General features: G+C 38.3%; 1 protein-coding gene across 1 annotated transcript; it reads right to left on the minus strand.

Annotated features, from left to right (window-relative positions):
* Positions 1–772: 772 nt before the first annotated feature.
* LOC147516576 (uncharacterized) lies at positions 773–1,225 on the minus strand. Its single transcript, XM_086593318.1, has one exon. It carries the CDS (start codon positions 1,223–1,225, stop codon positions 773–775), a length of 453 nt encoding a protein of 150 aa, XP_086449444.1.
* Positions 1,226–17,912: the final 16,687 nt, after the last annotated feature.

Here is a 17,912-nt window from a genome sequence, read left to right on the forward strand (position 1 = left end):
GCCAATCGAAGTCGTTTATCTGATACTCCAGTACGTACGGATGTCTATCAGTCGGCACGACATCCTCGGGTTCTTCTCCCCCACTGTCTTCTCCCCCATCACCAATGTCATGTGTGTACTGCCAATTATCATCGTCGAAAGGTTCAAAGAAATCCATATAAAATTTCAAGAGTTTAGGTAGGTTTTTGTTTTTTTTTTTAACTAAGGAGAGGGTTTTATGATTGTGAGAAGAGGTGAAAATGACTGAACCGCACGGCTTTGGAGCTGTTTATATAGAAGTAGCACGCGGTGTTCAGAACACCGCTAGCGGTTTCTAACAAAACCGTGTGGGCTTTGGGCTTTGTCGGTTGGGAACTTTCGATTATGCGGTTTTAAGAAAACCGCGTGGAAGTTCTTTGGTGTTTTTGATGTTACTCCTGAAGTTGTTTGGTGTTTTTTTGGTTTGTGTTTTTTTTGTTCAAAATTTTGGTGTTTTTTTTGTTGGACTGATAAAGATGCTCTAACGGCGTATGGGCTAATGCCTTGTGATTACCAAACAAAAAAACGCCTATGCCTTATGGGACCTAATAATTGACACCAAATGCCCAAGATGATCATTACACGATAGCGATCTATTCAAATGAGTAATAACTACTATATAAACTACATATAAGATCAATTAAAATGACAACGAACAGATACAACAAACAAATTCACTCATCAAAACAAGAAATAATACAAATAACAAGTTGAGCACCCAAAATAAAAAAAAAGATAAATGTGCTGCTACCCATTATCTGCAAACAAGCCCAGGGGCAGAAATGCCTACACCATGAGGCACCAATTGACCTTGCTTCATTAACGACTTATAAATCTCCACGATCACTTTTTCATCATACTCCTTCAACGGGTCCCTTCTGATCCCATAACCAACTTGCCCACTACCAACAGCACCACCAAATCCTGCTGCAGCGCTCAAACTAGTTGAGTTAGCTACACCAATCATCATATTAACGTACGAGTCTCTAAGACGGATTAACACCTTTTTGGCCGAGCTGAAACTCAAAATCCGGAGCTTAGGTGTGATCTTGATCCGCCAAAAGCGTCTTCTTCTCCGGTTTGTACCCAAACCCGCTAGCTCGACCCGATTCTGGCGACGTGACCCTGACCCATTGAGACGCTGGTAGTTTTTTCTGTTCCAGTAGCGTTTGATACCCTTGTAGATATTAGTATAGACACCTTCCATTTTTATTTTATTTTTGAGAGGGAAATGTGAGGATGAAAAGAAATTAGGATGTGGATGGAGAACAGCAGTGTGGATTGTGGAGTGAGGTGGTGTATTCGTTGGTTTTGTTATGAGTATTGAATTTGGCGTGAAAAACCGGGTCCTGCATTTAATGACCGCCATTCCTAAAACTTTGTAATTCTGTTAGGTAATACACTGATTAGGGTTATTTGATAATTAGGTTCTACTTAGAAGCTCCCATGGATCATGAGCCTTACCTAAAATTTTTATACTGGTGTATATGAATTGGCTACATATGCCAAGACCCAATATTTCTATGTCGGCCAATATATATATATATATATATATATATATATATATATGTGTGTGTGGGGATGGTTATATGAACTCCACTTAAAGTTACTCCAAACAAACTCTACCATTAAATACAATGAATTAGAAGCTAATTTTTTGTGGAGATGTTATCTACATAATAGAGATTATCCTTACAAAAAATCAATTCATTTGAAGATGTACAACCTCGTCAAATATCATTTATAATGTTTTGAAATTATCCAACGGCCTATATTTGTTTAATTTCGGTATAACTTTTGACAAGATTAAACATATTCAATTAAGTTGATTTTTTGTGGGGGCGTTCTTCATCATATTATGTATATCTCTACAAAAAATTAGCTCTCAATTCATCTTATAAGTCCACTATTAGAAGTGGAGTAACTTTGAAGTCACGATAAAGTGGAGTTAGTATAACCATCCCCTATATATATATATATATCGAGTACATATCGATATATTACCGATATATATTGATATATATATTGGAAATATTGGTCAAACAGTCAAATAAATTGGCCAAAAGTCAAAAGATTTATATCAGATATGTTGAAAATTATAGTCGATATTAAGATATATATCGGTTTAAAAATTGTTTAATATTGGGACCTGAAATATAAAAAATATCCATGTCAGGTACCTGATTTCCAATATATATCACCGATATATCAAAATATAGGCCGATATTTTTGGCCCTGACATTTGCTACCAACCAAAACATGTCTAGTTCACAAATCTTGTAGATGTGTTATGTTTGGCACAAACTTGCCAATAATTTCAGATAGTGCTAGCAATGGAGGAATTTATAGAGATCAATATGGCATAGTTCTTTTGTGCTATACAAAACAAGGAGGTATGCTATCGGTTCTTCACCAGGAATTAAAAACAATCTTAAATGGTTTGAGAATTATATATATATATATATATATATATATATATATATATATATATATATATATATATATATATATATATATATATATATCGAAGATATATCGATATATTACCGATATATATTGATATATATATTGGAAATATTGGTCAAACAGTCAAATAAATTGGCCAAAAGTCAAAAGATTTATATCAGATATGTTGAAAATTATAGTCGATATTAAGATATATATCGGTTTAAAAATTGTTTAATATTGGGACCTGAAATATAAAAAATATCCATGTCAGGTACCTGATTTCCAATATATATCACCGATATATCAAAATATAGGCCGATATTTTTGGCCCTGACATTTGCTACCAACCAAAACATGTCTAGTTCACAAATCTTGTAGATGTGTTATGTTTGGCACAAACTTGCCAATAATTTCAGATAGTGCTAGCAATGGAGGAATTTATAGAGATCAATATGGCATAGTTCTTTTGTGCTATACAAAACAAGGAGGTATGCTATCGGTTCTTCACCAGGAATTAAAAACAATCTTAAATGGTTTGAGAATTGGGGTACGAAAGTGCTCTCGAAACATCAAAGTAGCATCAAACTCAAGAATTGTTGTTCAAATCCTTAACAAGAAGGAAGCGATGCTTTGGATGGTTGAAAATGAAGTGCTGGAGATGTGGGACCTAATGCAACAGCTGGAACGTGTGACTATAGTTCATGTGTATATATAGAGAAGCAAATTCGAGGTGCGGATTACTTAGTATCGTTAAGAGGTCTACTAGGAATTTGCCAGTTTCTACTTCTAGTAGAAAAAGAGCTAGATAAAATACTACTTGAATATATTATTAGAACAATTTAAAGAGACAAAGAAAATGAGAGAATAAGAGATTAATGTATGAAGTGTAGTCTATTAGAGTGGAAAGCCTTTGTAGACGAGAATATCTAAAAGTGAGTTGCAATATATAAATCATTTTTTAGACGTTGATACTACAAAACCGCTTGCATTTTTGCAAATAAAAAAATTTGCCAATAATTTGCGGGAGTTGAGGTTTAGGCATTACTGGAGTGGACCCAATGTTTCTCCTATATTACAAGATAAATAAAGTCCATTCCGATGTCTTTATGGAGCCAAGCAGAGTAGCAGACTGCATGGAGTACCGTCAATCCCATCCTCATCTCTATTTCACGATATACACAATAGTAAAGTTGCATTATTTGTGGGGAAACCTGCTCCCGAGTTGCATTATATATTTTTTTTGGTAAAGGAGGACCATTATATTAAGTTTACACAAGTCCATGAGTTCCAACAAATGCTTCCATATGGTCTGCCGGTATGGGACTCCTGACATATTTTTGTATGTGATTGGTAAAGTCCGTTCCCGTAATTAAACTGAACCCGTATCACCATTTGATTATAAATTGCTTTTCGCATCTTTTGAAGGATTGGAATTTTGGCCTTTTGGGTGTTTTTGGAATGTCTAAGAAGTAAGAACTCTCGAGGATGGGCATCTTAGCCAGTTGTGGAGAATTGTCATTTTAATTTTCTTTAACTATTTTCTATCAGCAATTCGTAGACAAACTTAACTAAGTTCCACCAACCTACTTAGATAAATTAATTAAAAAAGCATCAGCGCCCTTTGTCTTTCTGTTTGCACCACGCAAACAGTACAACAATGCCATAAAATTATTTTTTACAATAGAAATGACGTTATGGCTGACCTCTACGCCTCTACACCTCTACCTACATTAAGTTCTAAAATAAATACACATCCATTTTTGTCGTCAACAATAAGTTATTAGCGTTGATGTCGTCATGGGATGCAATGAAGGCAATTACATGGTCAATCCTTACTCCTTAGCTAATGAAGCCAAATGATATTTGGGAACTCATGATATTTATGCAGCTCTATTAATTAGCCTTCCTATACACATGAGTAATACCAAGTATGAAAATTGACCGAGTAGTTTTTCAACAAATGTTGGTATATTGACACAATACCAATGTGCTCTTATAAGGTTTCCTTAGTATGTAGACTGCCCTCAAGATATCTGATGCAACCAGCACCTTTTGCTGTTGTAGAATCTGACCTCTTTGTTGTATCATGTGTAAATGTCTAAATTTACATCAAATTTAACACTTGGCTTTTAAGTTAAGATCATAAAAAGGGGATAGTTTTACTTGGTGTTAATGACTGCTCTTCATGAGTAAGAAGATGTCTACGTATTTAGTATTGTGTAAGTGAGACTGGAATCAAACTACACGTAACTCTTGAGGGTGATTTTTATAGACATTAAGAGTGTGCATCGGGCGCGACACGTGTACTGATAAGTACATATATACGGTCAAGATGAATAACATGTGTATATGAGAGGCACGTAGATAACAATTATAGGTGTTTAGGTTTACCTGAGTTGGCATAGGGTGTAATGATGGTATTTTCCGTAATGATGGTGGATAGCTGTAACGGTGCATGTATTACGGCGGGAAATGAGGCTTAAGGATAAAGTTAGTAATGATGACAGTAGCAGGTGATAACGTACCGAGATGGGATCGAGTGTTGGGCTACTGAGTATGCGAGTCTTCTAATATAACGAGTGTTTGGAGTTGTTTGCGAGTGTGATGGGCACTCGTATGTCTGGGGGTCACATTATATTGGGGGAGTCATTGTATGTGGGTCTTATGCACATCATGTGACTGGTGGGATGTCCCTTACAGAACCCACTCTCGTTAGCACATCATTGAAAAGGGCGTGTTTATGAGAAAAATGGATAAGTGAAGGCACGTGATGTGATGGTTACAAAAAGTGAGATGAGCTGGTTGGGGTAATAATTGTTGTGGTTATGATTTTTTTTCGTATGAAGAGACGGTTATGGAGCTCAATCAATGTGGGTACGTGCCAGACGAAACACGGGGAAAAAGGTGTTGTATCTGCAGTAATGACGAAGGGTGTTGGATGAAAAACGTGTGGACCATTGATTTTGATGATGATATGAAAAACTAGCGCCCAAAAGTAGGCAAACGAAAAGTCGCATTTTATGAAGCGTTGATAAGGCTATAACGATTTTTGGGGATCGGACGGTTGGTGATTGATTGGGTGTGATATATAAGTGGAAAGAGTTGGTGAAAAAAAGGCTTTGTTGCTGTCTGTGTGAAGGTGAGGAAAAACTCTAGAATATTAGTAGAGAAGACTATACTGGACGTCAGCGGGAGGGGAGTTGTGAGCATTGTAATTTCCAAGGTACAAGGCACGTTTTTGTTTTTCTTGAATTTTTGGTATTGTCTTTCCGATTTTGTGTCTTTTGTATCTGTTGGGGATGGAAAAATTTATGTTGTTTTAACTGGTGATGAAAAGAGAGGTTCTTTTGGTTGTAACTCTATGTATGGATTGGTAAGATGGTAGATAGGTATGGTTGGATTTTTAGATATGATGTAAATAATGATAGTGATAGCTCTGATGACACTTATGTAGGGAAAGAAGAGTGTGTGAGTGAGGAGGAAAGTGTTTGTTTGGAGGAGGCGTTGCTATTGGTGAAGTTTGGGGGTATTGTTTGTATGAAAGAATTGTTGGATATGGAGGAGTCAGCATCGAACTGAGAAGAGGGTAGTGGGAGTAGTGATGAGGGGACCGAATCTGGTAGTCATGCGAGTGGGAACCAGGGAGTCGTGGGTACGTCTATGGCTGGTAAGGTGCATCGCGACTCAAGCAGTATGGAGTTACTGGAGCAAACAACGAGAGAGAAGCAAAAGAGATTATGGTTTTAAATAAGTTAAAGTTTAGGGTGATTACGGATTTGCGAAGGGATTTTCCAGCATGTACCACCCCTAGGTATGAATTTCCAATGTAGACGGTTATAGTGAGTATCGGGCAGATGCGGGTGGGGTTGAGGACACCCTTTTCGAAGTTGACGGTCAAGTTTTTGAATTTTTGTAAGAAAAGCTCATACTAGTTTACAAGTAACAACTGGAGGTATTTGAGGGTGTTTGATATTGAATGAGAAGCAGGGTTATGGGATTACTCTGAAGGATGTACTGGATAAGGAAGTAATATAATGTAGTGTGCTCTGAGCTTGTGGGTGGGTGCTTCGGAGTTGATGGAGTTGATGAACTGGGAGTCATGGTGGGAGCATCCAGTGTTGATTACAGGGTTGTATTGTGAACCAGGTAGTGCATTGCACAATTGTCGGTGTAATAATGTAGGTAAGAGTGGGTAGAGTTAGTGTACGTTTCTGTTTGAGGGTGAGGGTTTTTGATGTAAACTTGTTTGTGTTTTGCAAAGATTCCAAGATATACAGTGCCAAAGTTGGAGCAGTATGGTGAGATAAAGAATTTTGCGTGTTTGGGGAGGGAGGAGAAGAAAAACTTCCTGACGTCAATTGCTGAGTTTTTCAACGAACGGGGGTCGATTGTCGCTCGTGAAAAGAGGGACGACAAGAAAGATCAGGCGAGGAGTCATTACAAGGGGTCGTTGAGCCTGATAAAAGATTCGTCTGAGGATATGGAAGGTGGTGTTGGTGATAAGAGGAAGGTTGTGTTTGGAGTGGAGTCATCAAAGGGCAGTCGCAAGAAGTCGAAGTCAGGTTCTATGAAGATTAACTTTTCGAAGTTGGGGGGAAGGAAGGTGGTGGATCTGACTGAATGAGAGGGAGTTGGCGGGGAAAGGAATGTGGCTGGGGGAGCTGTTGGGAGTGGTAGTGAGGTGTCTGTGCCGACTGGGGTGGGTGAACAGGTTGGTTTGGTGATGGGTGGGGGCGGGGGTGGTGCGAGTATGGTAATGCCTATGCCAGCGAGAAGGGTGGGTGATGGCGGCCGTGTGTCGACTAGTGAGAGAGCGGTCGGGCCTAGTACACCAGTGGCCAAGCTGTCGAAGGATAAAGAAGATAATTATGTGGGGGAGGCTACCTTTGTGGATTGTAGAAAAATGAGTCAAGTGAGGCACACGGATGAGGCTTATAATCAAGCGCCAATGGCAAGAGGCTTGGTGGACTCGATTATGTTGGAGTCAGATTGTAAGCTGGCGGAGAAAGTGACGGTTGTAGAACTGCGAGAGCATAGTGCGGTGAGTGCTTATCGAGTAAGTGTAAATCATACTTCTATCTTCATAGGTTGTTTTGTATGTGCCCATGTAGTTGAGTATGTCTTGACTTGTTACGTTTGTGTAGATTATGCTATATGTGCAGTAGTTGGAGGTGTTGGCGTCGGTTTCAGCTTCATATGATATGGAGATGCAGTCGAAATCGGCTAAGATTGCTGATATAAGGGCTCATCTTGAGGAGGTGGAGATTGTGAATAACATTGTGCGTGGGGACCTACATGCGGCTGAGGCATCAAAGATGTGATAAGAGCCCAAAACTGTAGTTTAAACCCTTTAATAGTATTTCTATTTAGCCAATTATATTATTAATAATATAGGTTTATCACTAATAATTACGTGTTTTTGAGTATTTCAGGCTTCAGAGTTGAATAAATGTCAATTCGTTACTAATTAGACGCTAAAAAGAGCTAAAGTGATTGCTAGAGAAGTTCCATGAAGAAAGCCCAAATTTAATGGAGAAAAATCCCTTAAAAAGCCCCCAAGTCAAAACTGTTAAGTGAAAGTCAAACCGGATTAGAGAGCTGAAGAAAAGTCAACAGAACTTCAAAAGGGCATATCTTTGAACCCAGGCCTCGGATTTGGGCCCATTTTATATCAAAATGACTAGCTTAGAAAGCACTTTCCAATGGTTTATGCCTTGACTCGATAAGAGTAGTATAAGTAAGTGAAAACGTGCGCTATAGTAACACGACCAGAATTGGAAGTATTGGATTCAACCAATTGGGTTATGTACTTGATTTATGGGTCCATAACCTAGCCTAAAAACCCATGCACAATTTTGTAAACCTAGCCTCTCCTAAGGCAAAACTATCTCTCCCTCCCATTAGTTTGAAAATTTTAGCTCTCTCTTTCTCTCTCTCTCTCTCTCTCCCCTTTTTTAGTTTAGTATAGTTTAAGTAATTAGGGTTTATAATTATAACCTCTATAAAACCTCCATTAAAATACATTCAAGTTATTATTATTATTCAATTCAATTGCTTCTCTTTCTATTATATTTTCTTTTCATTTTTTTGTTTATGATAGTCCCATGAATCAAAGTTAAACTCCCATTAGATGGAGTTTAAATGAAACTTTGAGAGGACTTGATTTGTTAGTATAGATTTGTTGTTAGGGTTTCAAGTTTAGGTTTTTCTTGACTTAGAGATAAGAAAAGTTTAACCTAAACTAGATAAAAGTGAGTTTGCCATGAGAATGGGAACAAGCTTTCTCTCATGCTAATTAGTTTATGACTAGAGATAATATAAAGTAATTAGGGATCATTAAAGGTCTAGTATTTATATTTTAACCTTGTGTGAGAATATCTAGACTAGGGTTTTCTATACAAATCTATGCTAGCATGTTAAGAAATTAAAAAGTGGATTTCAATCTCTCTCTAGCTTTCTCCATATTTGATTCATCTATATTTAATTAATTTAGTTAATATTAGTATAAGATCAATAATTGATAATATTATCTCATAATATAAATTCACATCCATAATTATTGCTCTCACAATTGTTTCCTTGTGTTTAATTAATTGGATTCTATTTAGTCTTGATAGATTAAGAGTAGAACGATTCCAGACTCTATATATATATATATATATATATATATATATATATATATATATATATATATGTGTGTGTGAGAGTAGGAAATAAAACAATTGATAACGTAAGAATAAAGTTAGAGAAATCTAGTAGAGTTTTTATGAGTTATCAAATGGTGCCACTTTAATATAAGAACATTAGTGTGTTGGAGGGAGTTTACAACCTGAACTCGCATTGTGTTCATCAGACGTCTCTGAGAAGGAACTAGCTGGTTGTGGCTCAGCGGGTTGGTAGGAATGTTATTGCCACCACGAAAGCCAGTGACATCAATTTGAGTTGTCTGCACGTTCTCTGGACTCTTCAGAACAGGAGGTATGGGTTTTGCATCATTGATTTTTTGTTAAATGAGATTAAGGCAGTTGGTAAATTGACCGCAGCCTTCCCTACTTTGATTACAAAGGTTATGATGTATTGGGGAGGTGTTCCGAAGACTGGTAAGATTAATTTGAAGTTGCATGAAAATGCACGTATCTATCGGGAATGTATTAAGAGGGATTGGAATTTGCCGAAAGCTAGGCGTTTTGAGACGGCATCGGATAAGGACGATGAGGATGACACGACGTGTTTTGATGCGAATGCTTTGGAAAGGGCTACTACGGATGTAGCCCGCATCTCGTTACTTCACCGTGGCCTGCGAACTCTCCATACTCAGTATGAGATGATTTGTACAGGCCAACGTTCTCTGAATGACCTATGTGAGGCTATTCAGACTAGGCAGGGTACCGTTCTCGAACTGCTAAGCTGCAGCCAGAATATTCGGGCTGCTCGCTGATAGTCACCAGGACATCCAGAAGAACATGGAGACTCTCGTTCAGAGCAATACGGAGTGTTGGGAAGCCATGGATGCTTTTATGGAGTAACAGCGCACGTTTCAAGTAGAAGTTCTACGACGATTGCCACCTCATGAGGCTTCTTCTTCCGCTAACTCTGGCAGGCATGAGCATCGTAGACGTAGGACGGATGGCTCTGGCCCATCCTCATCTCGTGGCTAGTTGTTGATTAGATTATTGTTGTTAAGAAATTTCCCTGTTTTTAGTAGAATTTGATTCCCAGTTGTTAGTTAAGTAGTTAATATTGAATTCTGTATTTGGTTGTTATTTAAATTTTGAGTTAATTTAAATTTTGTCCGAGAATGCTTTCTATTTTTCATGAATTCCACCTTCCCAACTTGTTTGGGGGTTGTATTATTTGTTTATCATTGTATTTTTCCATATCCAACCCTAGCTTCCCACACCAACTCGTGATCGCCCCAATCCAACTCGTGACCGCGACCTCACCTCAGCACACCTCCACCCAATTTTTCCACAGCCTGCTCCATTTTCAACCCCCATTCCAACTCAAAACCCCAATTTCATCAATTCCTACTCCAAATGGCTCAAGTTCTTAAAATCGTGCTGGAGCAAAATTTTCAAGACCTCTTCTATTCTGATCTGTTTGAAGTGCACTTCAGGGCTGAGATTAGAAGAAGATGATGGGAGGATGACCGCATCATGGTTGTCAGGGAGGGCCGCTCACTAGAGCTCACCAAGAAGGTGGTGAGTGGTGTTCTGGGGATTTTTCTGAAGGCTTATGTTCAGACAGAACAGTCCCTAGACGGTAAGACCATCAACATAATTATGGTAAAGACTTTTCTTGAGGGGGTTAAAAACCCCAAGCCTCATTGCGCGTTTCAGAGTTCGCTACGAAGGAACCAACTTGCAGTATCTCAATGGACAGTCTACAACCTGGTAGGCTCAGCTAAGCCTTCGGATATAGGTAAGGCGATGCTTCATCTTTTATTGGTTCTTCAAGAGCAGAAGAACAGCTTCTGCATCGTCTCATTTATCTTCGAGCAACTCTGTAAACCAAAGAGTTAACCGCCCCTCTACCAGTGCTGGTCACCAAGATCATGCAGCATTGGGGGTTCGAAGCCACAGACGCCCTAGTGGAGGTCAAGGACGCTACCACAAGTTCTATCTATGCCCACTGCGTCCAGAAGTTATGGCTTCCACCTGCAGCTAGAACCGCTAAGCAAGCACGCCCGACTAAGAAGGTGGATTACTTCGCTAAAGATGTCACTCGACAGTTCACTCAGCCCATGGACAAAATTCACTCCTTTCATGGCGACCAGAGGATTCTACATTCGTATCTCCACCAGCTCAGGGAAACTCAGGGTAACATTATAGTGGAACAACAGACCATCAGAGAGGAGCAGCGGTCCTTCTAGCAAGAGCAGCAACGTTTTCAGCATAGTGTCACTAGAACACTGCAGAGCATCAGAGATGCGCTCCCACATAGTGATAGACATGCTAGGTCCCAACGTCAATAAGGAAAAGGATCTTCTAGACGTCGAGACGAGTCACGCACGGATTTTGACTAGGATTCCTAGTGTCCGTATAGTTAGATTTATTTATTATTCTGTTTCTTTCTTACGTGTATGACGTAGTATAAGTTTAATTATATGCTTAATATTATTTGTTTGTTTTATTTAGCTTTTCTTGTGGAATTTGGTATATGAGTAGAAGGTAAAACAGATACATCATGCCAAAATTTTCCAACTTTCTTTCATGCATTTCATATATGTTTTCCAAAATACAAAAACCCAAAAAGATTTTATAGTAGAATAAATATTTCTAGTATAATAAACAATGTATTTCTCGTTCTATATCAAACAATCCACACCCCAAACTTATTTGGGGGTGACGTATTTTCATCATGAAGAACATAATACAGGTTTATCGTCATTTTTGCTCATGTTTCTATGGTAATCTCTTTCCTTATCTCTTCATACTTTGACGACAAAGCATAGTTCTATTTAGGGGTGGTATGCTAACATTTTGCAAAAACTATGCATTTTCTATATAGTAGATATAATAGTATATTTCTTCCTTTCTAAAAAAAATTCGAAAATAACCAAAAATATTTTTCTGTTTAGTATTAAAAAGTCTTGTTTCATTTTTCTATGATGAATAAAAAGTTTATAAGTCTAATTATAGCAATAGAGTAAGGACTTGTTTTTCATACTTAGACTAATATACATACAATAGTTTCTGTATCTTTTCATGAATGGCATGCATCAGCATTTGTTTGTATATAGCAGTGAGTTTCCAAAGCCAAAGTTAGAACAATTAAGTTCCATATCCTATGAGAATCTAGCCAAAAGTTTCATCTGAATGATTATTGAGTGATGACACAAAGGATGTCCGGATAGAAAGACCACACGTCCACTTGCTTGATCACCACGTCATATCCTAAGAGAGAATTTATGACCTTTTTGGATCGATATAGCCAAATAAACGTTAAAACCTCAAAAAGATAATTTTCCTCTAGTTACCCCTCTTGAGCCTTCACCCTTTCTAAAATCCTTTTTATTCTTCACCAAAAATTCCTAACCCGTTACAACACACAATAAAAAAAACTTACCCAGCTGACAAGTTGAGAACTGGAAGGATATTAGAAAAAGAGAAGAGAAGACCTTGTACAAAAACAGAACAGTTATTTGCTTCAAAAATAAAATAAAAGAAAGAAAAGAAAAGAAAAGAAAAGAAAGACCCATCAAAAACCAAAACTCCAAAAAAATCGAAGGAGTCAAAAATCGAATCTCCCAAAAGTTCAAAATCAAAAGGAGACAATATCGGAAACAAAAAGAAACAAAAGCAAAGTTAGAACTCCCAAAATTCAAAATCATATGCAGTCACAAAGCCAAAGGGCTAAAAGAATGTATCACAATTCGGAAGCAAAAGAACAAAATGAGGTTCTTGTATGGTTACAAGTATCTTGAAGACCCAGTTTCTTGACTTATCAGATTTTGTTTTTCCCTTCCTTTTTCTTTCTAAACCATCACCCTAGCCCCGTAACTCCTAATAAAAGATATCTAGCTCGATTAGGAATAGGATGGTGTGATAGTAAGTGGCAAGCGTGATGAATCGACCCCGGTTTTTTTAGACGTCATTTGAGTATGCAAGGAATATAAGTGCCCGCTATACTTGAGAGAACGAACCTTGAGTGAATCTATCAGAGAGTTGTAATTGTAACACACCCCTGTGAGAACCCACCTTAAGGAAGCTCTCCAAAAGCCTCAGAAACAATTCTGCTTTTGTATTTCATTGCTCATATTTTGCACATTTATCTTTAGATGATTAAATTATTGTATATATGTTATTCTAAATTCAAAGGAGCTTGTCCTTATTCACAGCTAATGAAATGTATGAACTTCTGAGAATAAATAAGGAAACAAGACCCTTTGTACTTAATAGAAAAAGTTTGTGAGTACCTTCACTGGAAAACTCTCATGAGGCTTATAGCTCATCTACTAGGTAATTTCTAGTGGTTTAAGGCCTTGTTGCATATGGTCAATGCAATCCCACTCTACTAAACAAGATTAATATAACTTATAATAAATCACTCATTTGTGATCTTAGTTTTTTCTCTCATCCTTGCTTGAGGACAAGCAAGATGCTATTTGGGGGTGGGGATCAGCTCTCAAATATGCGTTTTATTACCCGTTTACTGTTGCATTATAGTCTTTTTTACGCTTAACGAAAAGGTAACTCATAGCTTTTATTGCCTTTTCAGGTTATGGAGTATGTCAGATCACTTATCATAAAAGTTGCGTCTTAACGCCAAAAGGAGCCTTAATCACACTTTTTATGAAGATCAGAAGCTGCTACGGAAAAATACTGAAAAAGTCAAAGTTCAAGGTCAAAAGTCAAATCCCTCAAATCAGAAGACCATAGATAGAGTCCCTAATCTCAAAATATGACATTCTCCCAAAACCTACATTGGTCATGAAAAAACCAAAAGGCAAAAGCAAAAGTGAAGTGTGAGGTGTCTCATTTGTAATGGAAAAGGGCAAATCTGTAAAAGGCAAAAGTAGGGTATATAATCAAAAAGTTGGGGATAGAGAAACCATCCATTGTGGTGAGAGTAAGCTGGAGTAGGTTCTTCTACTTGCATGATGGTGTGGATGACGTGGTCGTTGTCTACATGGGTTGGAGGAGCAGACAAGCTATTATGTTAAACGGTTGGGGCAAGAAGTGGTGAGGGTCTTCTCCTTGGTGATTGAATGCGACCACGAGTGGGAACATGGTTTTGCTGATGGATCAGGGAGCGCTGATGATTGCGATTGGCCAATAACAGTCGCTCAAGCGGGTGTTGTGGGTAGTCAACAAATTCGGCTAACTTGCCTTGGTCGATCAAGTACTAGATGTAAATCTTCAAACCGCGACATTGGTCGGTGGGATGGGATTGAATGTCGTGGAATTGATAGTAGGGTCGGTCAGGGATTTCTCGGATTGGTCGAACATCAGGTTTGAACCAATGGGCGTTCTTGAAGTGGTTATAAATGTGGGACAAGGGGCAGTTAAGAGGTGTGTACATGTGAGGCTGGGTGCGAGGAGCTGGCGTAGAGCGTGGGGGCAAACTGGGACAAAGATCACTGTCAGGGTCTCAGGGCTTCTTGGGTCGAGGTTCACGATCTAATGTAGCAGCAACATGCTTAGTTCGTTCTGTGAGTGCGGCGAGGCCACTTTCGTCCTTGATATACTTGTCTACTTTTTTATAGAGATCACTCAAAGTGGTAGGGTCGCCTCACAACAAAGAACGGCTGAGTGGAGAAGTGGGGGTGGGGGTCAGGCCATTTCGGAAGGCGATGATAATGACCGACTCAAGGGTGGAGTGGTCGAGTGACAAAACAATTTTCTTGAAGCGTTGGAGGTAAGACTCGAGTGGTTTAGAGGATCGCTGATAGGTTTTGAAGATGGTGGCCATTATGGGTTGTTTGGCGTGATTATGATAAAATTCTTGGGCAAAAAGTGTTTTGAAGGTAGAGAAGTTAGCAATGGAGGTGGCAGGCAGGTCAAAGAACCATTTAAGGGCAGGACCCTTAAAGGTGGATAGGAAGAGGCGGCACAGTAACCCGTCTAGGTGAGTGTACATTGTTAGATATTGGAGAAAGCTTTTGATGTGCTCAAAAGGGTAGGTGAAACCATCGTACATGGTGAACTTGGGTTTCTGGAAGTGTTGGGGGGCAGCAGTCTCTTTAATTTCTTTAGTGGGGGGAATCGTCGAATTTCTGGAGGGTTTGCAAGATAACCTAGGACATATCTTTACTGCCATGTAGGTCAATGATGGTAGGGAGGCATGGAGTAGCGGCGAGGGTGGCATCTTCAGCTTGGTTATCTGCTTCAGAACCAGTTGCAAGTGGATCAGGGTTAGAGGCCTTGAAGCGTTGTATTAGTCTGCTTGTAGCGATCGTAGCAGATCGGCCAGTTCAGCGGTGGTGGGGGCAAGTGGGTCAACTTCCATCGGAAAAGTGGAGGAGTGAAGTTGATCGTTGGAGGTAAAGTTGAGTGAGTGATCGGATTCTCAAGGAATCAACCACAAATGGCGCCAAATGTAAATGTCTAAATTTACATCAAGGTTAAGACTTAGCTCTTAAGTTAGGATCATTAAAAGGGGATGGTTTTGTTTGGTGTTAATGGATGCTCTTCATGTGGCTGCTCTTCATGAGTAAGAAGATACTTACATATCTAGCACTGTGTAAGCGAGACTAGAATCAAGCCATACGTAGCTCTTGGGGGTGGTTTTTATAGCCATATTCAGAGTGTGCATCGGATGCAACACGTGTATTGATGAGTCCAGATGTGCGGTCAAGATGAATGACATGTGTCTATGAGAGGCACGTGAATAGCAAGTTATAGGTGTTTAGATTTACTTGAGTTGGCATAGAGTGTAATGATGGTGTTTTCCATAATGATGGTGGCTGACTGTAATGGTGCATGTATTACTGCGGGAAAGGGGGCTTAAAGATAAAGTTAGTAATGATGATAGTTGTTGGGATTACTTTAATCCTTATATTTAATATGCAAATCTATTATTGATCAAAAAAGAAATTAAAAGAAAAATACCTTCAAAGTCGAAATTAGAGATTGATAATAAAGAGAAACTTTCCAAAGCTTAATCCAAATCACTTAGTCTCCAGCCTTCTAGTAGCATTCACCTTACAACACACACAAAACACTTTTGTTTTTCTCCTACTTTTAGTTGTACTTTTCCTAGAAAGACTAATGGTCCCTTTCTCCAAAAAGTCATTCTCTTATATAGAGAAACTTTGAGAATATGTAAGTGTGTGTGTAGTGGGATCCACTTAGGATTCCAAGTCTTATCTTAAGAGGACAAGTCCTTGTCATACAAGTACTTGTACTTGATATATTAAAACACTTTTAATATATATCTCGTTAATATGGAAAGTGCCCATTAACAAATCCATATTTACAATAAGGCCCTGGAACTTTCAAGAAAGTCCTTTCCTACCATTAATTATATCTAAGTCCCTCCACCTTACTTGTATTCAAAATTAGACCATTGAGAATTTGTTCTTCACTGTCACACCCATGTCTAATTGACCCAATGTGACATTTAACATCAATTGAGCATTAAGAAACTATTTCTTATACCGGTCGAGTTTGAGCTCAATTAGTTATATCACAATTTCCTAATACATAACTCTGTAGAGTGGTGAGTAATACTACAATGACACAGAAAAAATGACACAGTCAATACACAGTGACGTGGCATGTTGCAACATTGATGTTGCAGTGGTGAAAATATGAGCCAAAAATCTCTTTTCTCTATCTCAAAACACTTATTCTATTCCAATATCATCTTTCTATTCTCTTTTTTCCATTCTCATCTTTACTTCATAACAAACCATTCATTCCATTGATTTTTCATGGTGGGTGTTTTCGTGATGCAATATTGACGTGGCAATTGTATTTCTCGGTGCAACATTAATGTTGTAGTGGTTTTCATGGTGCCACATTGATGTTGCAGTGGTATTTCTCGAGACAACATTGATGTTGCAGTGGTTTTCATAGTGTAACATTGATGTTGCAGTGTTATTTCTCGGTACAATATTGATGTTGCAGTGGTAGTTTTTCATAATGGAACATTGATGTTGCAGTGCCACATCACTGTGTCGGTCAACTGTGTCAGTTTTTCTATGTCAGTGTAGAATTATTGGTAGAGTGGTGGATCCTTTATTAGAATTCATGATTCAAGACGTCCTACATTCATTACCCAAAACGTTAAGTCTAGTCTATGAATAGACATTATTTTTTAACGTCTCAATGTAATAAATTTGAGACAATGAATTTTCACAATTCCTCAAGTCTAGGTATTAATTGGTAGAGTGAGATTTGCACACTAACATTAACAACGAATTTATAGTGTGTTCTCACTTTGATCCCCTCAGTGTTAGCCATGTTACTACACCAATATACAAACTTAGAGTCATACTCAAATGATTGAGATATCATCATCCTATCATATAGCAACTATATATATTACAGTCTTACAAGTGAAGCGTCCGACTTCACCCCTAACTGTGAGCATTCTAGGTAAATAGATACAATCAAATCTCCCGTACATGACTCTTCATATGCTTGATTGTTCTAATTCTATTACCTATGGAACTTATGGTTTCATCATATGATATTAGTTCACCTGGAGCAATGGGGACCATATTAGATGCGACTGGGTGTGATATTACATAAGCTGCGCTTATGATCCTGTACACCTCTCTTTTTTGCCGCTTTTAGCAAAAACAAAAGATAAGAGACTCTTCTCTATCTCCTCAACTCTCTTTTCATAGCTATTTCGAGTAAAATCTTACACTGAACAACAGTGTTAGTTCCAGAAAATTCTTCTCTCCTTGCCTTTTGGGTCAAATCCTTCACTGCTTACAGTGAAAGTTCTAAAAAGGCTAGTTTATATCCTCTCTATGGTCGGTTTCTTCTAGG

This window comes from Coptis chinensis, chromosome 2, assembly GCF_015680905.1.
Source record: "Coptis chinensis isolate HL-2020 chromosome 2, ASM1568090v1, whole genome shotgun sequence".
NCBI lineage: Eukaryota > Viridiplantae > Streptophyta > Magnoliopsida > Ranunculales > Ranunculaceae > Coptis > Coptis chinensis.

Bases quoted from the DNA above. Each gene is read 5' to 3' on its own strand.
- LOC147516576 (XM_086593318.1), bottom strand. From the start codon at position 1,225: ATGGAAGGTGTCTATACTAATATCTACAAGGGTATCAAACGCTACTGG.